Raw genomic sequence first — 25,466 nt, forward strand, 5'->3', positions numbered from 1 at the left:
GGAAAATTGCCCCTCGCGTCTCGCGACGCCGTTGTTTCGCGAGGTTTCGGCGGTCGGGTAGCCAAGGAGCTCGGTACTGTTGCGCGGTAAACTGCCACAACAGGGACAAAAACACGCGGGGAGCCTGCAGCCGCCTCTCAAGTTCTACAGTTTCCCGGGTAATTTGTATGAAAATGAACACAGGCAGGTATAGATAACCGCCATCCGCAGAATCAAGTACGTAGGAATACGAAAGTCTGCCGTTTTAATTAAAGGGAAGCTGAATAGGTTTTATAATTCAAAGATTTACGGGGGTTTTGAAGGCTGACAAAGTATAATTCAACTCCTTCAGTTATTTTCTCGAATATGCACGTAGCAGCGCCGCAATCGCGGTTTAAATTTTCGTTGAAGCTTCGCCCCCTTCGCACTTCGAGAGTAGCGGCGGAAGACCGGGCGCGAGGATGACGTCCATACAGGGGTCACGTGCGCGCTCTATTCGAATCACGCTCTTCGCGGATACCTGGATGACGTCACGATCGTCTTCGCCATCAGAGCCCGTTAAACGACCCGCGGCGTCTCCCGCAGATGCGGCGGCTTGTTTTTGCTAAATAGAGCAACTAGCGGTGACTTCTCTCCTGTGTAACTATGATTGTCCTATTCAGTGGATGAAAAAATAAGAATTTGTTGAAAGCTGACTTTTTTCGAAAAGTGATTCAGCTGCCCTTTAAGGGCCAACTGCAACGAAATTCTGGACTGCGTAAAAAGACCCGTTTCAGATAATTTAGACGTACAATAGCCTCCGTGGAAAATTTTACGCTTGAAATGCGATTGGGTACTTCACAGAACGCTTGCAAAAATGGATGCTTTTCATGCCGAAACTAAAAAAAAAAAACGCCGCCTTTACCAGTCGCCGGAAGTGACCTAATTTGGAGACTGAGGGAACCATTGCCCGGGTCGTCTGGTTCGCTTTCTTGAGTGCCATTCCCGTGTATCAGCGCACAGGTCCCGCACGTATGCTAGATCTAGAGTTAGTTTACTTTGCTGGCTGCTTCGTGCGCTGTGTCAACGCCGTTAGGTGCCCGCAATGTTCTTTGAATCTAGCACGGCCGTGGGCTCCAACACTCCAACAATTTACCCATGGCCCTCAGTCCCCAGCGGCTGCGGAGCACCTGACCAAGGTGGTGGTTAGACCTGCTGCGTGGCGGAGGGTGCTAAGGATGTCTGGGTCCGGACAGGCCGCCAATGGAAACTGAACCTGGCAACGTTGAACACGCGCACTCTATCGAGTGCGGCTAGCTTAGCACGGCTATCTGAAGAATTATCAGGTATTTCCTGGGATATTATTGGCCTTAGTGAGGTGAGAAGAACTGGTGAGGCTTATACAGTGCTGACTAATGGCCACGTCCTCCTCTAAAGAGGCCTTCCAGATAGGAGAGAATTCGGAGTAGGATTTCTAGTCCATATGACATAGCGGACAACATTGATGAATTCTACAGCATTCATGAGAGGGTAGCAGTCGTCGTAATAAAGCTGAATAGGAGGTATAGAATGAAGGTTGTACAAGCCTACGCACCAACCTCCAGTCACGATGATGAATAGAACAGTTTTATGAAGATGTTGAATTAGCAATGACAAAGGTGCAAACTCAGTGTACTGTATTCATGGGCGAATTCAATGAAAAAGTGGGGGAAAAGCAGGCTTGCGAGCAAGCAATTGGCAACTACGGCATCTATTCTAGGAACACTAGAGGAGAGATGTTGGTAGAATTCGCGAAAAAAGAATAGGCTCCGAATAATGAATACCTTCTTCAGGAATCGCAGCAACAGGAAGTGGATCTGGAAAAGCCCAAATGGAAAAACACGGAATGAAACAGATTTCATACTCTCTGCCGATCCCAGCATAGTACAGGATGTAGAAGTGTTAGGTAGGGTAAAGTGCAGCGACCATAGGTTAGTGAGGTCTAGGATTTCTCTCAATTTGAAGAGAGAAATAATAAAGTTAGTCATGAAGAAACACGCCAACCTAGACGAAGTAAGGGTAAAAGCAGTCCAATTCAAGCTAGTGCTCGCAAACAAATATGCAGCTTTAGAACAGGAAGATAAAGACAACATAGAGATAATGAATGAAACTGTAACTAGGTTGATCTCAGAAGCAGCAATTGAAGTGGGAGGTAAGGCACCAAGGCAACCAATAGGTATGCTCTCTCAATTGATGAACAAAGGACCTAATAAAAAACGGCAAAACATGAAAGTGCCAACTCGAGAGGTGAGATAGAATTAGCTGAACTGTCGAAACTGATCATCAAGAAGAAAGTAAGGGATATCCGAAATTAAAACGTGGAAAAGATTGAGGAAGCAGTAAAATATGGACGCAGCATGAAATTAGTCAGAAGAAAACTAGGCGTAGGACAAGGCAAAATGTATGCACTGAAAGATAAGCAGGGTAATATCATCAGGAATTTCGATGAAATACTAAAAGCAGCGGAAGAATTCTATACTGACCTGTATAGTTCCCAGAGCAGCCAAGCTACTTTCATTCGAAGTAGTTATGAACAAGATACAGAGGCCCCTTCTGTAACTAGCGATGAAGTTAGAAAGGCCTCGAAATACATGACCAAGGAAAAAGCTGCTGGAGAAGATGGAATAACAGTCGATTTAATCAAGGATGGAGGAGATGTCACACCTGAAAAGCTTGCGGCCCTTTATACGCAATGCCTCACGACTTCAAGTGTACCAGAAAGCTGGAAGAACGCCAACATTATACTCATGCATAAGAAGGGAGACGTTAAAGAATTGAAGAATTATAGACCCAATAGCTTGCTTTCGGTATTGTATAAAATATTCACCAAGGTAATTTGAAATAGAATCAGGGCAACACTTGACTTCAGCCAACCAAGAGAACAGGCTGGCTTCAGGAAGGGGTATTCTACGATGGATCATATCCATGTCATCAGCCAGGTAATAGAGAAATAAGCGGAGTACAATCAACCTCTCTAAACGGCTTTCATAGATTATGAAAAAGCATTTGATTCAGTAGAGATACCAGCAGTCATGGAGGCATTACGTAACCAAGGAGTACAGGATGCATACGTGAATATATTGGCAAATATCTATACACGGATTGCACAGCAACCTTGGTTCTCCACAAGAAAAGTAGAAAGTAACTTATCAGGAAAGGGCTCAGGCATGGAGACACAATCTCTCCAATGCTATTCACTGCATGATTAGAAGAAGTATTCAAGCTCTTAGACTAGGAAGGCATAGGAGTGAGAATCAACGCTGAATATCTCAGCAACCTTCGGTTTGCAGACGACATTGTCCTATTCAGCAACAATAGGATCAAATTACAACAAATGATTGAGGGTGTACATTTATTGCATTCTACCGGTGCTAACATATGGGGCAGAAACTTGGAGGTTAACAAAGAAGCTCAAGAACAAGTTAAGGACCGCACAAAGAGTGATGCAACGAAAAATGCTAGGCCTAACGTTAAGAGACGGGAAGATAGCGGTGCGGATCAGAGAACAGACAGGAACAGCCGATATTCTTGTTGACATTAAGCGGAAAAAGTGGAGCTGGGCAGGCCATGTATTGCGTAGGATGGATAACCGGTGGACCATTAGAGTTACAGAATGGATACCAAGAGAACGGAAGCGCAGTCGAGGACGGCCGAAAACTATGTGGAGTGATGGAGTTAGGAAATTCGCAGGCGCAAGGCGGAATCAGCTAGCGCAAGACAGGGGTAAGTGGAGATCAGAGGGAGCGACCTTCGTCCTGCAGTGGACATAAATATAGGCTGATGATGATGATGATGCTGGCAGCTTCGTGCGCTGTGCCAGCGCCGTTAGGTGCCCGCGATGTTCCTTTAATTGTACCTCTAGCGCGGCCGTGGGCTTGGTGCTAAATGCGCGTAAACTCACGACCATAGAGGCCGAGCTCCGGCCATGATAAAGTTTCGCCCATTTCGCTCTCGCGGCATCGCATTCCGACATGGCTTGTTGACGCATCTACACCATGCCCGCCGCGTCGCGTTCTCATTCGTGACAAATGCAGCATATGCGGTTCCTGCTGACAGCGTTTCTGGCGCTGCGTCTGATGTAGAGACGCACGAAATGTCTCGAAGATGATGCACTTCCGGAAATGATCGCTCGAGAATATCACCCCTGAATACAATTTATACCTTTTGTTTTCCTGCGCCACCGCGGCTTATAGTGCTTATAATCATCCCGAGAAAGCGTTTTCCAAGCAGATCTTGCATGAGTAAGTGACTGATATTGAAATGTAGCTTGTGCAGCTTCGTCAACTGCAGTTTACATGCTTTGTGCGCGATGGCTGATCCGTGTCGCACTTATCTATTGCGTCGCGGTGCACGCTTGCACTCTGAAAGCTGGGACAGGAAAGACGTTGTTCTGCCTTCCTCTACTCAGCGTTGCGTACTGCACAGCCGACGGCTGCCTAGGCGCACCAGAGATCAGCAGTGGTGTACGGTTCTCCAACGCTCGCCATTTCTGCATCGCTACCGCTTTGCCGCCAGGTGCATGCGTCGTCTGCTTAGGCGCTATATAAAGGCTGATAATGAGAAAATTAGACAATTACCAGGCCCACGACTTTGCCAAGATTACATTGATAGATATGCTAAGCATTTAGAGGCAATTTAGCATAATTGAAATTTCATTGTAGTTGGCCTTTAAGGTGGCGGTCCCACTCCGGCGGCACGAGCCCCCCGTTTTCAGTACTTTTGGAGCAACCGTGGCGGCTCTTCTACTTAACATATGAAGTTGTGGCATATACCGTAAAAAGCTTAATTCTTGTAGATTCCAACTATATATAATATAAGGAAATTGATTAATGTGATTTAGAAATAAATGTTCAAGAACAAGCATGAGATACATGGTTTTTGCGAACTGTGTCTCAGTTGTGACCATATTTAGAAGAAACTACCGCACTTACTGCATTGCGGCTTGCTCTGTATCTTTAGGACATATTTATCTAGTTCCTAGACGTAGCAAATTAATTTTTAATGTTTACTTTTTGGATAACTTGCTTTTGAAAATTGCCAAATATTGCAATCTTCTGTTGTAAACAGCCCGGCAACTACATGCTCAAGGAAGCTTCATTTTGGAGAACGTAGAGTTCAAAGAATTTACATTTAGGACGCAAGATTTCATTCATGTAACTTTATTAGTTTTCCTAATAATGCGGCCGAAAATAAGCAATATTTAGAATTCTGGTTTTATTTTTGCCCATTTTTGCGGGAAGGTAATAAAGCTACGAAGCTGCGCTTTACTAATAAAGTTACATGAATCCTACGCATTTCATGGCCTGCCTAGCTCTATTTTTTTCTCTTAATGTCAGTTAGAATATCGGCTACCCCCGTTTGCTCGCTGATCCACACCGCTCTCTTCCTGTCTCTTAGCGTTGGGCTTAACATTATTCGTTCCATCGTTCTTTGTGTGGTCCTTAACTTGTTTTCGAGCTCCTTTTTTAATCTCCAAGTTTCTGGCCCATATGTTGGCACCGGTAGAATGCAATGATTGTGCACTTTTCAACGACAGTTGTAAGCTCCCAGTCAGTATTTGGCAATGCTTCCGTAGGCACTGCAACTCCATATTTTATTCTTCTGTAAACTTCCTTCTCATGAGCAGGGTCCGCTGTGAGTAATTGACCTAGATAAACGTACTCCTTTACAAACTCTAGAAGCTGACTGGCGGTCCTGAATTCTTGTTTCCTTGCCAGAATATTGAACATTATCTTTGTCTTCTGCACATTAATCTTCAACCCCACTCTTACACTTTCTCAGTTAAGGTCCTCAATCATTTTTTGTAATTCGTCTGCATTGCTGCTGAATAGGACAATGTAATCTACAAACCGAAGGTTACTGAGATATTCGCTGTTGATCCTCACTGCTAAGCCTACCCAGTCTAAGTGCTTGAATACTTCATCAAAGCATGCAGTGAATAGCATTGGAGAGATTGTGTCTCCTTGCCTGACCCCTTTCTTGATAAGTAAATTTCTACTTTTCTTGTGGAGAAACAAGGTAGCTGTATAATTTTTGTAGATATGTGCCAAGATATTCACGTATGCCTCCTGTACTCATTGATTACGCAGTGCCTCTGTGACTGCTGGTATCTCTACTGAATGAAATGCCTTTTCATAACCTATGAAAGCCATATAGAGAGGTTGATTGTATTCCGCAGATTTCTCGATTACCTGATTAATGACATGCATATGATCCACGGTAGAATATCTCCTTCATAAAGCCATGCTGTTGTTTTGGTGGACTGAAGTGAAGTGTTGCCCTTTTTCAGGTGGAAATTATCTTGGTGAATATTTAACATAATACTGAAAGCGGGCTAATAGATCTATAAATCTATACTAATTGTTTAAGGTCTCTCTTCTTATGAATTAGTATAATGTTTAGTATAATGTTGGCGTTCTTCCAGCTCTCTGGTACGCTTGAAGTCATGAGGCAATGCGTATAAAGGCTCGCCAGCTTTTCAAGCATGATATCTCCTCCATGGTTGATTATAAATCGACACTTATACCATCTTCTCGAGCAGCTTTCCCCCGGGTCATGTCTTGCAAGGCCCTTCTTACTTCATCGCTAGTGATGGAAGGAGCCTCTGTATCCTGTTCATCCGTACTTCGAATGAAAGTAGGTTGGCTAGTCTGGGAACTGTACACTTTTGCGCTTCGTGTGTGTTATACGTGTTCGCTCTTTTGTCCATGTTATTTGCGCGCAAAGATACACGGTCTTAATGGAAAACCAACAAGCCCAATTGGAAACCCAACTGTACAGGTCAGTATAGAATTCTTCCTCTGCTTTTACTGAGTCATCGAAATTTCTGATGATGTTACCCTGCTTATCTTTCAATTCATATATCTTACCTTATCTTATGCCAAGTTTTCTTCTCACGGATTTCATGCGGCGTCCATGTTTTATGGCTTCCGCAATCTTTCCCATGTTATAATTTCGAATATCCCTTTCTTTCTTGTTGATGAGTTTCGATAGTTTAGCGAAATCTATCTGCTCTCTTGAGTTTGACATTTTCATGCTTTCTCGTTTCTTTATTTAGTCTTTTGTTACTTAGGAGAGCTGGCCTAGTGATTGCCCTGGCACCTTACCTCCCACTTCAATTGCTGCTTCTGAGATAAGTCTAGTTACGGTTTCATTCATTACCTCTATCTTATCTTCGTCTTTCTGCTCTAAAGTACGCGAGGCCGACCTCTGTGCATTTCGTATAATTAAACTTCTCTCTCTCTTTCTGTTATAAAGCTGCATAATTGTTTGCGAGCACCAGACTGAATTGGTCTGCTTTTGCCCTTACTGCGTCTATGTTTCCCTGCTTCTCCTTGACTAATTTTACACTTTCTTTCTTCAAATTGAGAGAAATCCTTAACCTCACAGTCGCTACACTTTACCCTACCTAACACTTCTACATCCTGCCCTCTGCTGGGATCGAAAGTGAGTATGAAATCTATTTCATTTCTTGTTTCTCCATTAGTGCTTCTCCATGTCCACTTTCTGTTTGTACGCTTCCTGAAGAAGGTATTCATTATTCGGGGCCTATTACTTTCTGCGAATTCTACCAACATCTCTCCCCTAGTGTTCCTAGAATCGATGTCGTAATTGCCAATTGCTTGCTCACCAGCCTGCTTTTCCCTCACTTTTTCATTGAAGTTTCCCGTGACTGCAGTATACTGAGTTGGCACCTTTCTGATCACTATTTGAAGATCTTCATAAAACTGTTCTATTTCTTCATCATTATGACTGGAGGTTGGGGCGTAGGCTTGTAGTACCTTTATTCTATACCTCCTATTCAGCATTACTACGACGAGTGCTACCCTCTCATTTACGCTGTAGAATTCATCAATATTGCCCGCTATGTCCTTATGGATTAGAAATCCTACTCCGTGTTCGCTATTATCTGGAAGAACTGTGTAACAGAGGACATGGCCATTAGTCAGCACTGTATAAGCCTCACCAGGTCTTCCGACCTCACTAAGGCTAATAATATCCCAGGCAATTCTTGATAATTGCTCAAACAGCCCTGCTAAGCTAGCCTCGCTCGAGAGCGTTCGCGTGTTGAACGTTGCAAGGTTTAGTTTCCAATACATTACACCATTTTTAATGCGATTAGCATTCTTAGCCTTCTTTAGACACATTCAGTCAATCTGTGTGTCTGCCAGTCTGTTTGTCTGTATGTCCCTTCAGTTTTCAGTTCTGTTCTCTGTCTGTCTGTCTGTCTGTCTGTCTGTCTGTCTGTCTGTCTGTCCGTCCGTCCGTCCGTCCGTCCGTCCGTCCGTCCGTCCGTCCGTCCGTCCGTCCGTCCGTCCGTCCGTCCGTCCGTCCGTCCGTCCGTCCGTCCGTCCGTCCGTCCGTCTGTCTGTCTGTCTGTCTGTCTGTCTGTCTGTCTGTCTGTCTGTCTGTCTGTCTGTCTGTCTGTCTGTCTGTCTGTCTGTCTGTCTGTCTGTCTGTCTGTCTGTCTGTCTGTCTGTCTGTCTGTCTGTCTGTCTGTCTGTCTGTCTGTCTGTCTGTCCGTCTGTCCGTCTGTCCGTCTGTCCGTCTGTCCGTCCGTCCGTCCGTCCGTCCGTCCGTTTTCGTGTTTCGTGTTTCGTGTGTTTAAAGTTTAGTTTTTTTAATTGTTGCTCTCAATTTGTTTCTTTTAATTCAGTGGAATCAACTCCAGTTGATGTCACATCAGGCGTTCCTCAGGGATCCGAACTAGGCCCTCTATTATTTCTCAGATATAATAATGATTTGCCTTGTAGCACCTCAACTAAAATCAGACTTTATGCAGATGACTGTGTATTATACGAATCTATTAACTCCATTGATGACCATCACCGAATCTATTAACTACATTGATGACCATCACCGTATGGAGGCGAAATGCAAAAACGCCCGTGTGCTTGCGTTGTAGTGCACGTTAAAGAACCCCAGGTGGTCAAATTAATCCGGAGCCCTCCACTACGGCGTGCCTCATAATCAGAACTGGTTTTGGCACGTAAAACCGCAGAAAGAAGAACCATCACCGTCTTGCACAATCCCTCATGTCTTTCTGCACTTGGTGCAAAACGTGGCAAATGAGCATCAACTGTAGTAAAACAGTCGTGATGTCATTTGCCAATAGACAGAGCTCCCTCTCATTCGATTATGCTTTGGTTGGCATCCCACTTAAAAGAGTTTCTCAATATAAATGCTTAGGAGTAATTCTAACAGAGCATCTTTCATGGTCTAAACACATCGAATATATAAACAGAAAAGCCCTAAAAAATTTGGTTATTTGCGCTGAACTTTATCTAAGACCCCTCGCGATACTAAACTGTTATTATGTAAAACGTTAATTCGGCCTGTTCTAGAATATGCATATGTTGTCTGGTTTCCCTACAAACAATGTGAAATAATTTCGCTCAATAATGTTCAACGAAAATCTATCCGTTTCGTTTGCCAAAATTACAGCCGCAATTTCTCGCCAACACAGGCTCAACAATCTCTGAACATCGAGTCATTACTTTCACGTTATCGCATCGAAGCCTTAAAACGTTTATACACAATTAATAACGCCACCTCTGGTCTTTCCGATTGTAACTACATCAGATTTACAAACGCAAGTTGTACGCGTAGCGCCCACGCCTTGAACGTAACACCTATCTTTGCTCGTACTAACACATTGAGATACGATTTTTTTCCACGTACAGAGCTGTGGAATTCTCTACCCGGCGACATTCGTTCACTATCACTAAAAGATTTTATAGCTACCACCACTAAGCACCTCGCCAACATGTAACGCGCTTTCTTTTTTTTTCTTTTTTTTGTGTATGTGTATGTTTTTTTATTGCGTAGCAATGTATAATGTTCCCACTCCTGCTATAGCCCTATATTGGGCTGCAGTATAAGTAAATAAATAAATAAATAAATAAATAAATAAATAAATAAATAAATAAATAAATAAATAAATAAATAAATAAATAAATAAATAAACAAACATTTGGAACTTAATACATCCGGTTTAGCAAAAGCTTGCGGCCTGCTTTGTGGACTCCGTGAGACGATACCATCGAAGTTAAGCTGATCCTTTATAATGCACGCTTCTCATCTCATTTAATGTATTACCACCTTGTGGGGGGTACCACGTTAAAGCACAATATCAGTGAATTATTACTGCTACTATAAAAAAAGACTGTTCGTCATATCGCTAACGTGCCATTCGATGCACATACATCAGAACTATTTTCGAAGTTTAATATCATTCGTTTAGCAAATTTATATTAAGTTAACCTTGCCCTTAAATACCAGGTATTTCAAGTACAACAACGAAGCGTTCTTGGGATTGTGCAGTTTAACAGAACCAACAGATATATCCTACAACATTAATGAAAGAAAGAGATAGCTGCTACCACTGTCCTGTACAAATTATGGATCACATCATTTAACCAATGACGTCCCATCCTCATTAAATAAACAACAAGAAAACGGTGTCGAGATAACTGACAGTACTAAGAAAACAGTAAGAGACTTCCTAATTCAAACTAAGTATTTATTTTCATAACGATCCTTTGGCTATGGGAAGTCGCTACTTACTTCCTTTATTAACTGGTTTTGCGTTTCAGTGACATACAAGAGTACTGGTGCTTGTATGCAATTATACATCTGTACCTCAACAAGAAATATTTGTTTTCCTTTTTTACCATGTGCAACATTTGCGCATATGGTATGTAACGTACAAGACATTTCTAGACACCTTTATTTGCTGTCTGTGTCTATGTTAATGGAATTTATTCCGATAAGTTGCTTTCAGCAAATGAAAATAATTATGTATGTCTATTATATACCGTATATTCATACACGCCATTTGTACTGACTAAACACACGGCTTTGTAGCACTGACTGTACTTTTCACCTTACACATTTTTACTTACACTTTTCATTGATTATACACTGCACATAATCAAGGCTACAATTATGTCCCCGTTCTCATGAATAGGGGAAAGAACTTTGTCAAGGTGAAAACATGCAACTTTTAGTTTTTGTCCCAGCGTTCTTTTTTTGTAAATGAATGAATGCGAAATAACGATTGATATATTTATTGATAGTGCGGCTTGCAGCTTTTTGCCGCGACCGCCGAGACAGGGTGCTGCGGCTTGAACGGCAGGCGCAAGGTAAGGGTGGCAAGATATCATGGGCGCATCCTGTCTTCCATGTACGCCGTTCCGTACGTACAGCGCCGCACTGCCGGCTACTCTGGGCGGGAGCAACCTGCCAAAAAAAGTGGAATGATGCGATTGTATGTGACTTAGCCACGAAGACAGTCAATGTCACTAACTACAAGTGCTACCAGATGCACACCCAGGAAATATAGTAAAATATACAGCACATCCAACTCATTATATGGCAGTGGGTTCGGACTTGCATGAAGCTGCTAAAGATGGGCTCTGCACAGCTTATTGAATATGCTTCAGAATACCCATAATTTTTCAATGTTTTTAGAAGGACTATAGAAGGATTTATCGTTTACTCTTACTAGGCAAGAAGATGTTTTCTGTGAAGAAGTTTGCAAAAGTAGTGATGAAGCGTTGAAGATTTTTTAGAGAGCTTCAGTTTAAAGGAGATACGTGGCTCGCAATACACAACAGCAGCAAACGCAAATGTTAATGAGTAGATATACTCGTGTAAGTTTTTTCAACAATCTCTTTCGTAACCGCGGACGATGATATAAAACGCTGTTACTAATGCTCTCGGCGAGCTCTACACTCTTGCAATGGAAGACAGTTATACCTTGGAGAGCTTTGTGGACATGGCAGACCAGTTTCGCGGAAGCCGGCAAAATGGAGAAAGGTTCAAGAAACAGAATATTGTAATCCACCCAAGTGTAGCACGAAGCGACGAAGTGCCCATGTGCTCCGGGCTTTCGAATAATTCTGTCACGTGCTTCTATCCCTTGGACCTCCTGGTTAGCTCAGACGGTAGTGCAACCGTCTTGGACGGGGTTTTGTCTCTGTTTTAAATCCTCAGACCAGCACAAACTTTTTCTTCAACTGAAAAACTTTCCTTGTGTAAAGCCGTATAAGTTTTTTTTTGCAACTTCGTGCTGTACTTAAGTGGATGGCAATTTCCCTTTCCTTTCACAGATTTGCGTACAGTATGACAGTGACCTGTAATTTTCTCATGGCGACAAGAAAAGAAAGAAAAAAAACACTCGCAGATTTAAATTCGGTGCCCGTTGAAGAACCCGAGGCAGTCAAAACTAATTCTGAGTTCCACACTACGGCAGCCTCATAATCATATCATTGTTTTGGTAGATAAAACACCAGAATTTTGAACTTTGACAAGGTGGAATAGTGACTGGGCTCACGCAAGTCATGCAAGTCTTGTCACGCAAGTCATGCAAGCTCGTTACGTTGGCATGCATTTTTGTTGGATTTTGTTTTCTAAAATATTTGCACAGTGGTCCTGCGCCGATATCATTTTTTGCCCTCTTATGCTCTTACATTTGTACCACCTTACCTATACAGCAACATTCCCCTCCCTTGTATTACTCCAGTTATATTGTGTCTTTTCCATGACTGCACACTTCAGGTGTCCATAGAAAAGTGAAACCGCAAAGAAGCCCACGCCCGTTTCCTTTCCTTTGCGCCGTCGTATTTACGATAAGCTAGCGGTGTAACTGTCCCCTTCAAATTACCCGATATAGGCACGTTTCTGGCAGCGAGATCGAGTAGAGTAGCCGCCTGGCGGGCACTGGCTGAACCACAGATAGTGTGGATTGCGCCGCGCGTCGTCTGCTAGGCACTATGCATTTACATGTGCGTGTACAGCTTGAATCGCATTAAAGGCCGCTTCTTCCGTGGCTGTAGCAGAGTCAAAAACGCTGGTCTGCATTTTTGACGGTGTACAAAAGTATTTAGTGTTGTGCTGTCGTTTTTGTGATGTAGTAAGATCAGTGAATGTCTGCGTCGTGCGCGCGATCTGTGATTGTCCCACCCTCGGCTAGCCACGATCATTACAATTTAATTGTCGCATGCTGTTTCGAGAACATCACAAAAAGCATTTTACTTCGTTGTAAATAAATATATTGGTGGCAGCGAGACGTGAATCCCGCGCTTTAGTGACTTGTCACGGTGTGTTCCATGATCACTCCGAAAATTCTGTAATACCGCGAAACATCAACGGGGTGGCTTGAACATCACTCAGCTGTAGAAAAAAAGTGTCGCAAGCGTGACTCATATCATACCGCGTTATACACTTTATATTACGATAACTGCATTATGATGTAATTGCGATAATCGCATTACTCTCGCTGCGGTGGTTATGTCCGATTACGGTATTTACCTGATTCTTATACATGCCTATTGTTTTCCAAGGAAATTTTGCCACGAATTGCCTGCGTTGTAGGGCACCACTTCACCGCCAGCTGAGGCTCCTCTTCGATTTCTTCGTCGGGCAGGTATGGTGCATTGGCTACGACTGTCTGAAGAAAGGAACAATTTTGGTTAAAGCTCTTATGCGGCCTAGTTGGCAATGTATGCGCAGTCGAAATGTGTCATAAAGAAGTAGCATGCGATGTAAAACTGCTCTCGTTACACACAATATTTGTGATAAGAAAATACATAATCATTGAATCCTACATCATTAAAAGCACTTAAAAATCATTATGAATGCAAGATTTCAGGAATAAAAAAAGCTTTTGAATACCATCGTCATACGACGACATCGGAAGAACTTGACTGCTTTCTGGGGGTCAAAGTTAAAACGTCAAGTGAAACTTCATACTGACATCAGCGATAAGCATTTTAGCTTTACTTCGTTATATCAAATAATTTGTTATAACCATGTCTAGCTGTAATAATATATCCGCGCTTGACTGTAGTGGGTGACAACTCAAGAATACTATGCAGCAGCAAATACAGTGAAGTCCTATTTAAAGACAATTTGTGTAGATGTGCCAGCGAATTGCCTTCTAATTTTTGTGATGTGAAAGTGTAGGCGAGCTTCTTTCAACGTCGACATCTCATTGGGTCTACAATTCGGAGCGTGGAGGCACAAAACACCTGTGCCGCAGTTTTATATGCATGGATCCTTAAATTATCCGTACCGAAGTTTAATGTTTCAATTGGTACGCACACGAGGCAGTGTACAAAAGGCTATGCAACCTGGTCTGAGGTAGAAGTAAAAAAAAGTGCGATCCCTACAAGCTACTTGGTTGGCAGTGTCGTTTTATAGCAGCGGTAACAAACATATACAACAGTCAGAATTTCTAATGCTGCTTTTTAATGTCTTGTAAAAGTTTTCGAAACAGCCAGCTTTCAGATTTTGCTCCGTCAAGGAATGCCATAAAGTTCCAGTTGCCTAAGTACTCGTTTGAATTGGGCACTTTTTCAAAAGGCACGGAACACATGGTGGGCAAGATAAAAGTTTATTTTTCAGGAATCATTGTAAGCCGGAACGCAACAACCCGCACCCACTTGGCATAGAGTGCATGTTTCTGACAAATGGCCATGGTAGAGGCCTCTCTGTCGCCTAGGCAACCCACGTGCATCCGCAGAGTGCTTAGTACCACATGACTTATACAATGCACTGCCGCGGCCAATAGATGCGTGCCAGGCGTGCTGCTTTTGTTTTAACTGCTTTTGCTGGCGATACTGACCATGTTTGACCCCAATGGCGCCAACGATAGGTGTAGAGCGGCGATGTTGAGTCACATGACACGCAGTCCGCGCTTTCGTCTGTTGCACAGATTGACCATGAAGAGTTGACAATAGCCCACAGAACTTGTCTGCCCCAAAGATCCTTACCTTCGCCACTGATTACTTGACAAAGTGGTTGGATGTCAGAGCTGTAACCGACCGTTCGGCCGCGCAAGTCTTTTCTGATGGACTACGTCATTTTCCGTTAAGGAATGCCACACTTGCTGATCACTCACCATTACAATGCATTCATGTGCCTTCAAGAAATTATATCTCTGCATGGTATCAGGCCCACTACTGCTTCTCTGCTACGTCCACAGACGAACGGCCTGGTTGAACGCACAAATCGCCTAGTGAAGGACATTGTAGTATTCTATTATATCAGTCCTAATCACGGCGACTGGGATGACTAGGTCGCCACTTCATGTTTGCTCTTAACACCTTCAAACCAGAAGTAACAAGAGAGGCACCATTTGAGCCCGTTTACAGAAGGGTGTTGAGAATGCAACAAGAAGTGTCTTGTCTTCGACGCTAATGGGCACCTATGGCCCACAGACACAAGTACTACAGAGTTGTTTTGCGAGGTACACCTAGGAGGGTAGCTCTATAGGGCTCCATTAGATGCAGGTGGCCTCTTCCCAAAAACCTTGCCCTCGGTCATCCAAGGCTGGAGATCTGGTGCTTGTTTTGCGTACCCAGCGTGTTTCTCGAGCACTGCGAAAAGTGTCTGCCGTATTTTTGCTGTTCTTTCTTGCATAATTTGGCCCCATTAGTAGCAGGGCCCGAACTCGACGACAAACCCAGGCAACAGCGTTTTTTCCCGCTCACGCAAGCCAGATGAAAATGTACGTTCATTGAGACTTAAGGGCTAACTTTGGTTTTCTGCCGACTCAGACTTTGGAGAACTCAGACTTGGAGAAAAGGAAGGGGGTAAGCGTAACGGGTGACAGATTTGTTATGATAGATTAAGGAGTCAGCGCATGATATAGAGCCGAGAGAAAAGAGGAACATAAAAAAAATCACGGTAGTGGCAGCCCTACATGGAAGGTTCGCGTGTAACAAAATATCTCTGCTTGTAGCGCCCGCTACAATAATGGTTACAGCGAAGCAAATGTTTGTTCGCTCACGTCTACTCGAAGTAAGTAATGTGGCAGCAAAATGTCAAATACTGAGCAAGAACAACTTGAAATGGCACATTCTTGGCACAATGATGCACTTTAAGAGGAAGACTAAGCGAACTAGACTAGTCGAATTTAGACGAGTGTGTGAACCGAGAGGATGACTCAGCGTATTAAGAGGAATCACGAAGCCAATTAAAGGGGGTGATTAAGCGAATAAAAAGATGAGTAAGCAAATGCAATATAAGAGGATGAGTAATTGAATTAAGAGGTTGAGTAAGCAAATTATGAGGGATGATTAAGCGACTTAAGAGGAATGTGTGCGTAATGCATCCGTCTTTAATGCATCGGCACTGGGACTTTCGCCTTCAAGTCGCCTTAGGGATAACATTAGAGACGCTGTGAATTTTGCTCGTAAGTTGTATATAAGGTTATTTGCGCCCGCCATGTGCACTTTCTCATCCTATATTTTTCTAGTCATGTTCACCTCGCGGTCAATGTAGCAGTGGCCCTAATGATTAGTTGTTTTAACTTGAAACAATTGATTGAAGCTGCACTTACTTTACAGTGAAGGACCACCCTTGTAATGCCGGTGGTCTGCATCTCAGGGCACTTCAACTGGTCCCAGGAGAAGAACTCATTTTGAGTCAATACGTGGTACGACTCTCCAGGTTGCACGTGACCCGCACGACCTGCTCTCTGCTCGGCAGTGGCCTTCGACGTGGGGAACGTACCGAGCAGGCTCACAACCGTGGACGGGTTGATGCGCTGCTCTCGGCGAACACCGGAGTCTACAACGTACACCACGTCGTCGACGTTGATGGATGTTTCAGCAAGGTTAGTGGAGAGGTTCACCTTGCGCACGTCTGCAGGCAGGAAGAGTGCAGAAAATGTGATGAAAGATGGGTTCCTGACTTTGTTTCAAGCGAGTAGAAGAGCTTTGCAAGCATGCTAATCACAGTGTTTTCGCCATTGCTGTGACAGGAGGCAACGCTGTTCCGTTGGATTAGAATCTACGTTTGGAGTGGCGTCGGCTAAGCCCGATTTAAGTTTATTGCGTATGAAATTATTCAATAGCAAAATGAATCAATCATTATTGGCGATAAGAACAGACGTAATTCATAGGGAAATAACTGCCGATCCCGAATATTTAAACTCGAAGGAGATGTCATCCACGCTTTTTTGCGGAATCTTTAATTAATCGAGAGGCCTTTTGCGTTGTTGAAGTTGAGCGGCGATCTGCTTCTGCCGATGACGAACGGCAGCAGTTTGCACGAGTCATCCATAGGCGCAGCGAGCAAAACTTATTGCACCCTGATCATTTTTCTTCTATGGCATGTATCGGATTCAGTCGCTTTTTTGACAGCACCTGCCAGAACAGTGCGTTTCAAGTTTGTCGGCATGAAATATTTCCGACGATGCAAGAAGTGATCGCGTCCCCATGAGAAGTGTATTTGCAGGGGAGCGGCATAGCACAGTGTTCGATATACCGAGTGTGGGGTGAACAGGAATTGGTACGCGTAGTACATCGCTATACTTTTGCGTAGGATTTTAAAGGTAATTTTACCACTATTCGATATTAGAAGACCGAGACCGACCAAGCTGTCAAACGCTTTTTATTACAAAAAAAAAACGCCCCAGCTCATGTGCGAAGAAGTCGAAGAACAGTGAAGATGATGGCTATGTACAAATGAAAACGGCGAAGTACGTTAATAGTGCTTACACTAACTTCCCCCCGTCATGGAAGCAGCCAGCCTGGCCGCAGGTTAGAGATTATATAAACGGGGAGTGAAGCGCTTCATCCGCGAGATGAACAATTTCGGCATTCCGGCGGCGCCGGTCAGTGACGGAGTGCACTGGGCGCACGAGATAGTTCACTGCAGATGTTTGCTGCACAACGGTGCATGGGCCGATGTAGCGTTGAAGGAACTTCTCACAGAGGCCTGAAGTTCGGACTGGAGTCCAAAGCAGGACTTGGTCTCCAGGGTGAAAACGGAGGTCACGGCATTTGTTGTCGCAGCGATGTTTGCGCTCAGCTTGGGTAGCTTCCGTGCTTTGCCGGGCGATTTGACGGCAATGTGCAACTCGGGCAGCAAAATCTTCTGGAAGGGACGCGTTAGGCGAAGAAGGTGCTGAAAAGAATTCTCTGTTGAGTATGGTGGAAGGAGATCTTCATATACAAGGAAGAAAAGGCTGTAACCGGTAGTCCGTTGAATAGCAGTATTATATGCGAATGTCACAAAACGAATTTTATCCCAGCCAGTGTGGTCAGGACGGATGTACATGGAAATCATGTCAGACAGCGTACGGTGGAAGCGCTCAGTGAGGCCATTGGTTTGTGGATGATAGGTAGAAGTAGATTTGTGTACGGTATCAGCGGCCCGAAGAACTTCCTCGAGAACTTGGGAAATAAACGCCTTGCCATGGTCACTCAGAAGAACGCGAGGAGCCCCGTGGCGCAAGACGATGGAGCGCAAGAAAAAGTCAGCGACCTCGATCAGACGCGGTACCGGATCGCAGAGGGGCAGTCTCAGCATATCTTGTTAAGCGGTCGACCGAAGGGACAATCCAACGGTGACCGGAGTGTGTCAAAGGCAAGGGAACATATAAATCAATGCCAACAAATTCAAAAGGTGCGTCCGGGCAAGGGAGAGGTTGTAGTAAACCGGCAGGAGGGGATGTCGAGCGTTATCGGTGCTGACCTGACGCACAAGAGGCAATGTATTTGGCCACAGTTGTGGATAGGCCAGGCCAGAAGTAGCGGGTCTTGATGCGGTTGTAAGTCTTGTGGAAGCCTAATTGGCCAGCCGATGCGTCGTCGTGAAGTGCCTCTAATACTCGCAGGCGAAGGCAGCGAGGTAGAACTGGGACCCACCGGTGACCTGTTGGGTGATAAACGTAGCGGTGTAGCACGCCACCTTGCAGGCGGAATCGTGGAAGTTGGCGTCGCAAGTGGCTGTTGGGTGGTTCGGCGAACCCACTAAGGCGATCCATGAGAGTTTGACAGTAGGAGTCGGCCCGCTGAAGCAAGACGAAATCATAGCGTGATGAAAGCGTAACTAGGACCAGAGGCTTTATCGAGAGCTGGTGTGAGGCAGGCGTAGCATCGGAACGACGTGGTGGGGAAGACGACGGCGCGTTAGTAAGCGTTACCGGGAGAGAGCGAGAGTGGGCAGCGAGACAGTGCTTCTGCATCATGATGACTTCTTCCAGACTTGTACGTTATTGTAAAGTCATATTCCTGCAAGCGGAGTATCCAGCGTCCTAAGCATCCTGAAATGTTTTTCATTGATGACAGCCAACACAGAGCATGATGGTCGGTGACGATGGTGAAGTGGCGGCCGTAAAGGTGTGGGCGAAATTTCTGAATCGACCAAACGATAGCTAGGCACTCTTGCTCTGTAATGGTGTAGTTCCGCTCAGCGGGAGAAAGTGTTCGACTGGCATACGATATGACTTGCTCTTTAGAGGCTGCATTACGTTGCAGAAGTACTGCGCCAATACCTTGTGCACTTGCGTCAGTATGAAGTATGGTGGGGGCTCGATCATCGAAGTGGCAAAGCACTGGGCCGGAAGTAAGATGTTGCTTAAGAGCTTGAAAAGCCGACTGGCATTCGTTAGTCCATGTGAAAGAGGCACCGGTAACCAGTAGCTTGTGTAGAGGAGCTGCTATGGCAGCAAAGTTGCGTATAAATCGACGAAAATATGAAGCCAAGCCGAGGAAACTACGTAGATCTTTCTGCTGCTGGGGCCGAGGGAAGTGAAGAACAGCACTAATCTTTTCAGGGTCTGGCTGGACGCCATCTTTTGAGACGACGTGGCCCAATACTTTTATGGTCTTGCTTGCAAATTTGCATTTTTTTGTATTGATCTGGAGACCAGCATTTGCAAGGCACTTGAGAACTTCGTCTAATCGATGAAGATGTTGGCTGAAGTTAGTCGAAAAGATGACAATATCGTCCAGATAACAGAGGCAGGTCTTCCATTTTAGTCCACGAAGTACGTTATCTATCATGCGCTCAAATGTGGCGGGAGCGTTACAAAGGCCAAAAGGCATCACGTTAAATTCATAAAGTCCGTCTGGTGTAGCGAATGCGGTCTTTTCTTTGTCAATCTCGTTCATCGGAATTTTCCAATAGCCTGATCGAAGATCAAGGCTGGAGAAATATTTCGGCCCTTGCAGTGTGTCCAAAGCGTCGTCAATTCGAGGTATTGGATATACGTCCTTGCGTGTGATCTTAATGAGCGCTTGATAGTCGACGCAAAAGCGAACGGAGCCATCCTTTATCTTTACCAGAACCGCGGGAGAAGCCCAGGAGCTAGATGAAGGTCGAATTATCTTCCGCGCAAGCATGTCAGCAACCTGTTGTTCAATGACCCTCCGTACGGACGGCGAGAGACGATAGGGGCATCGTCGTATGATAGCGGAACCATCGGTTTCGACGCGGTGTGAAGCAAAGTTTGACTCAACACAGGGGAACAGCTATCGAAACAGGCTTTGTGCTTCGCCAAGACCGCCAGTAAGGCTTCGGACTGCGCGGCGGTTAGGTCAGAACCAAGAACAGCAGGTGAACGCCTCAGGTCTTGTATTTGAAGCTCTTCGCGGATGATGGTGCGAATGAGAGCACGTAGATCTGAATAATGGGGAACCTGAGGATCGCTGCTGTCATGTTGAAGACGGAGAGACTGCAGCTCATTGAGGCGCTGACACGTGGAAGTGATGTCTTCGACGGAAGCCGGATTTTGCACGATTAAGGCGTTGAACGCTACAGACCCAATGCCTTTTAATATGGTTCTAACGCGTTCGGCTTCCGTCATTCTAGGGTTCGCATGGCGGCACAGAGCCAAGACATCCTCTATGTATGAGGTGTAAGACTCTTGTGGAAGTTGGAGGCGCGTACTCAGCTTCTGTTTGGCGACTTCTGGACGGCCATACGAGGAAGCGAAGATATGACGCAGCTTAGTGGTAAACGTGGACCAATCCGCAATGTCGGATTCGTGGTTGAAATACCACGTCTTTGCAACACCGGTCAAGTAGAACGCGACGTGCCTCAATTTCTGGGTGTCGGTCCACTTATTGCAAGAACTCACGCGGTCGTAATTGTCGATACAATCGTCCACGTCATCACCGCGGAGTCCCGCAAAGACACGGGGATCGCGTTGAGGGATCGTCACAGTCCAAGAGGGCACCGCAGGCGGAATCGTCTTTGTGGTAGGGTTAGAGGCACCGGAAGAGCCGGGGTTGGAAGTCTCCATCGTTGTAGGGGTAGCCGGGCGCAGGCGGCGACCGGAACGTAGCTCCAGGGAGGACGGGAACGCGAGAGGACGTCGGTATCTTGACGAACCTCCACCACTTTATAAGACCGAGACCGACCAAGCTGTCTAGCGCTTTTTATTCCAAAAAGGAAACGCCTCAGCTCATGTGCGAAGAAGTCGAAGACCTGGGAAGATGATGATGGCTATGTAGAAATGAAAACGATGAAGTACGTTAATAGTGCTTACAATATAAATAATAGTTCAATATATACGAGTTCGATATATCTGGGATCGACCATATGCAGAAGAAGGTCCCCAAATTACAAATCGCATAAATATAAAGCTGGCCAAAATGATACATTCGACTTCTATTAATTCGACCCAGACAAAACAATTATACGGCGAGTCCGCTTAAGGTATGTTGCCAACTTTTTGGAAATCTTTAGATTTTGACTTTAAATCGATTGTTTTGTGTCGGCCTTCAGAAGGGCAGGAGTTTGTTTGGCAAAAAAATTAACTAATTACAATTTAATTACGAAAATTTGCCAAAATATGTCCATCACGCCAGCAGTCACAACTACCGATCCTACCACAGGACATGGAAATGGCTCGGCAGCAATGTAGGTGTATATGTATGCTGTGCAATGAACTATGATCTTTGCGGTATCATCAGTATTAAGTATGCTATAGCCGAAAAACCAAAAATTGTGCAGTTTCAAGTGGTTGCATTTCAATTCAAATTGTATAACATCGAAAGTTATTCATAATTTTCAAGTTCATTGCACGGCTTAATGTTTAGGAAAGAAACGTGGGAAATTTCAATGAAAAATATTGGTTTACTCAAAGGTGACGAGATTTTGCGCGACAAACAACTCAAGAAGATGTTTCGAGAAAAAACAAGAATTACGTGTTTTAAACATATAAAATTCATCAATGGAAAGTTGTGGCAGGCTAAAATTCACCAGGCTCATAAGCGAGTCCCTGCTTAGCTGCCACGAGTTCATATTTTCATCGTTTTGTAGCTCATTGTATTTTTCGGGCTTGTTTTCCGTCAACTGTCGATTGGCGTTAGACATATTTCGCACTTGTTCGGTCCCTGCTGAGGCAAGCTACAGGGGTGTAATACCCATCATAGAGATTTAAAGATCTAGAACATCTAAAGTTAAGGAAAGAGAGCTTTCACAACGGCAGAACAACACGGGGGAGCAGTGTGAATAACGCGATGCCACGTCGTGTTCGCCGAGGTGGCAATTTCTGCAATTTTAATAAAAAATGGTAGCGGTCACTCTTGCTCAATTTTATTAATCTTTAAAATTGCTCATATCGAACTAATCTAAATGTATGCTGCGCATTTGAGTGCCACTATTGGTTTGTTTTAATGATCGAATTGGGGGTTTCGGTTTTAGTGAGGTCTTCGGGCAGTTATAAACAGCATACTTTTAAAGAACTGTAAAGAAAACTGGTAAGAGACGTAATTTCTTTTGCACCACAATTCGGAATGTCTGCAGATTTTAAAATTATGACAACATACAATTCACTTAAAAAAAGAATGAAAAAACATTTTGGGTGGAGAGATACGTTAAACAAGAGTCAGAAACATTTTGAAACACATCACTGATTCACCTGCTAATATTTGCCTGAATAAAACATTTCCATGAATCTAACGCTCACCCACATTTTATGGTTTCAAAGTAAAACGCTAACATAGAAATGACAGAACTCTTATATAAAACAGAAATCGAATGTGCACCTGATGTTTAGCAAAACTTGAGCATGCCTCTGTTTATGGCAAAGTCTATTGTCGTTACTCTCGCAGCACCTTATCACTATTGGATTCATTACTGACATATCATTGGGGTCAGCTGTGTGCATACTGATCAGCCAAGTTTGAATTATCCGGTGAAACCCAATTTAAGGATCGAAATACCAAAACTTTCAGTCCATAGCTGGATACCGGTCTAGTATGGATGCCGGCTGGGACTTCAGTCTGGATTGAGTTAAACAAAAAAATTTAGTTAACTGGAGTGGAATTAACGGAAATCTACTGCATTAAACCAAACTTGCTGTAAAGCATTACACTTTGCGAAATTTGACAAGCCAGCGGTTTAACAAAAAAGGTCATGTCTACTGACCCTTATATTTACGCAGCGTTCAGTGGAAAAAATAAACAGCAAACAAAGCAAACTAAACATCACTATAAGAAGTCAGGCACACGATGCAGTAAAAAGTATGTATATTTGATATATGTTCAATGTGATCTGCCGTTGCAAGCGTGTTCAATCCTCACAGCTTCTAAAACAAAAGTGATGTCAAATTTGTAGGGAATGCTAAAATCAATAGAAGTAGGTAAATGGGCAGTTCGATTTGTACGGCCAACCAATAAGCTGTCCGACCAATCAATAAACTAACCTGCTGGATGATTTGCAAAGATCTTTTGCTGTCCCTGGTATCGCAGACGTGAGTGCAGGGGCAGAATCCAGTCGTGAAAGTTCGCTGGAGCTCGCTTGCAAGGCTCTGCTCGCACCTTGTTGATTTCGTTCCACCCGGGCAGGAAGCAGAGCATCGATGTGGGTGGCTTCATCTCCATGATGTACGTCAAAGCTTCGGGAACACTCCGGACCGGGTCAGAACCACACTGCAGATGACAAATTGAGAGCCGTGCCAATTGCAGTCCAACTTCTATATTGCAAACACAAATATAACGAGTTGTAAGCGATGACAGCCGTAAACATAGGAATGCTCATCACTAATATCAGCATGCAACGAATACGTTGTCCTCATTAACTCGCCCTCTGATGTCTCGAAATAACGGTCAAGTCGAAATTGTGTTCCAGCAGTGGGGTCAACCCATGTTTTCTTACCCCTTACCTTCAAAACGTTCTTGCGCTGAACTCTGGATATCTCGAAATTTCGAAAATACCAGGGAAAAAGCAATGGGGTGCACTCGCTTTGCACCGGTGGCGGCTTGCTAGCTGAGCCAGATGCTGCGGCAGGCCGCACTTCCCCTTCGTTCGGTCACCGCTCGAGCTCACTTGCTCAGCTGCTTGCTGCCACTATGTTGTTGGCTCACACAGCAGCTGGCATTTGAAGCATGTTTTTTCCCCTCTCGTTTAGGATGCTGTCAGTGACTCATCAATGTAGTCACGGTGTATTAGTCGTGACCTTGAGTAAGATGATCGCACTTTTGAGCGGGTGCGATCAGCCCGTACGCGGCTAGATAGGCACAGTGGTACGTGGCATAGATAGGCAGATTGTTAGATTATGATATGGGAACATTTAACTAGTTCACACAGGCTAGGTGACTGTTGTGACTGGTGACTGAACCTGTGCATAGCAGACATCGAAGGCGGCAACAGGTCGAAGTTGTTCATGGCGTGACAGTTCAGAACAGACACATATTCGGAATCCTTTGACGCAGCCGGAACTTCTAGACAGCCGTTTGTGCCATTCCATTTTGCAACGCTTCCGCGGTCACAATGTTTTCTGAAACGAGGTTGTCCAGAATACACTCAGTGACTGGTTCCAGTGCCTTGCCCGGAATCATGATGACAGGCGCGCTGTCGAAGAACTCCGAAAACTTCGCCGTGTTGATTGTCGCACTCGTCAGAATCGTCTGCCGCACGAAAAAAGACTCAATACACCGGTATAACATTTTCTACAGCAATCGATCCATATATATTTATAACACCTTCAGAGCCTTTCCAGATAAGAGTAATGTTAAGGTTCTTCTCGCCTTCTCTCGAGAGTATGTGTGTTTCTTCCCAACTTGGGAGTCCGATATGCATCGCCTGAGACGGTGTACTCAAGTGGAGAATACTGCCGCTATGAATAGCAGCGACGGGTTTGCTGGAGGCTTCCGATGGATTTAAAGCAGATACGGGTGGAACTTGAAGACACTTTGCATATACAAGAACTATTTACAAGATATGTACATAGAATTGCAAGTTGGAGCTGGAACGCATACGGTGACCGTATATCAGCAGAGTCGATGATACATAACACCTCAAGTTGTGTCCAGAACGCTTGCGCGGCTCAACGGCGTCAACGGCGCCACGTTTTATATCCTTCGGTGCCCCGCCCCAACAGGTACAGCCCAATCACCACCGTGTGGCTATGAGAGTGGTCCGCCTGCGCACCAATCACTAATCGTATACTAGGAGCATCGTTTAAATGGTCCGCCGGCTATTCCAGCATGGCGCTTCGTCAAAGCGCCCTTTGCTTTACCACCTTTAACGGTGTTTTTATCCTCCCCCGAAAAACGACATAAAAGAACACAACAAGAGATAGGGTTACAAATGCATAGCAATGGTATCCCGCGCAAAGCCACACAGCCCAACACCATGGGCTAAAAATTAAAAACTAATAAACAGTAAGCCCCTGCAAACTAAGGCGTAGGGTGATTGCCATGTGGTGTCTTCCCGTCCCA

The 25,466-nt window shown here is 44.5% G+C and overlaps 2 protein-coding genes across 2 annotated transcripts in view; one reads left to right on the forward strand and one right to left on the reverse strand.

Annotated features, from left to right (window-relative positions):
• The window catches only part of LOC119437231 (adenosine deaminase), a 476,423-nt gene that overhangs the window by 97,933 nt on the left and 353,024 nt on the right, over positions 1 to 25,466 (forward strand). The window lies entirely within an intron of this gene.
• Positions 15,557 to 24,584, reverse strand: LOC125942889 (uncharacterized). Its single transcript, XM_049661141.1, has 4 exons — positions 24,516 to 24,584; positions 23,450 to 23,675; positions 16,346 to 16,650; positions 15,557 to 15,577 (listed from the first exon to the last, which is right to left on the reverse strand). Exons 1-4 carry the CDS (start codon positions 24,582 to 24,584, stop codon positions 15,557 to 15,559), a joined length of 621 nt encoding a protein of 206 aa, XP_049517098.1.

Source organism: Dermacentor silvarum, chromosome 1 (assembly GCF_013339745.2).
Source record: "Dermacentor silvarum isolate Dsil-2018 chromosome 1, BIME_Dsil_1.4, whole genome shotgun sequence".
Taxonomy (NCBI): domain Eukaryota; kingdom Metazoa; phylum Arthropoda; class Arachnida; order Ixodida; family Ixodidae; genus Dermacentor; species Dermacentor silvarum.

What these genes read in the sequence shown, in the direction of transcription:
- LOC125942889 (XM_049661141.1), bottom strand. Translation starts at nt 24,584, where the DNA reads ATGATTCCGGGCAAGGCACTGGAACCAGTCACTGAGTGTATTCTGGAC. An exon ending in CTTTGCAAATCATCCAGCAG is followed by an intron (nt 16,651 to 23,449) that starts GTTAGTTTATTG and finishes TCCTGCCTGCAG; the next exon opens with ACGTGCGCAAGGTGAACCTC. An exon ending in GGGTGGTCCTTCACTGTAAA is followed by an intron (nt 15,578 to 16,345) that starts GTAAGTGCAGCT and finishes CTTTTCTCCAAG; the next exon opens with TCTGAGTTCTCCAAAGTCTG.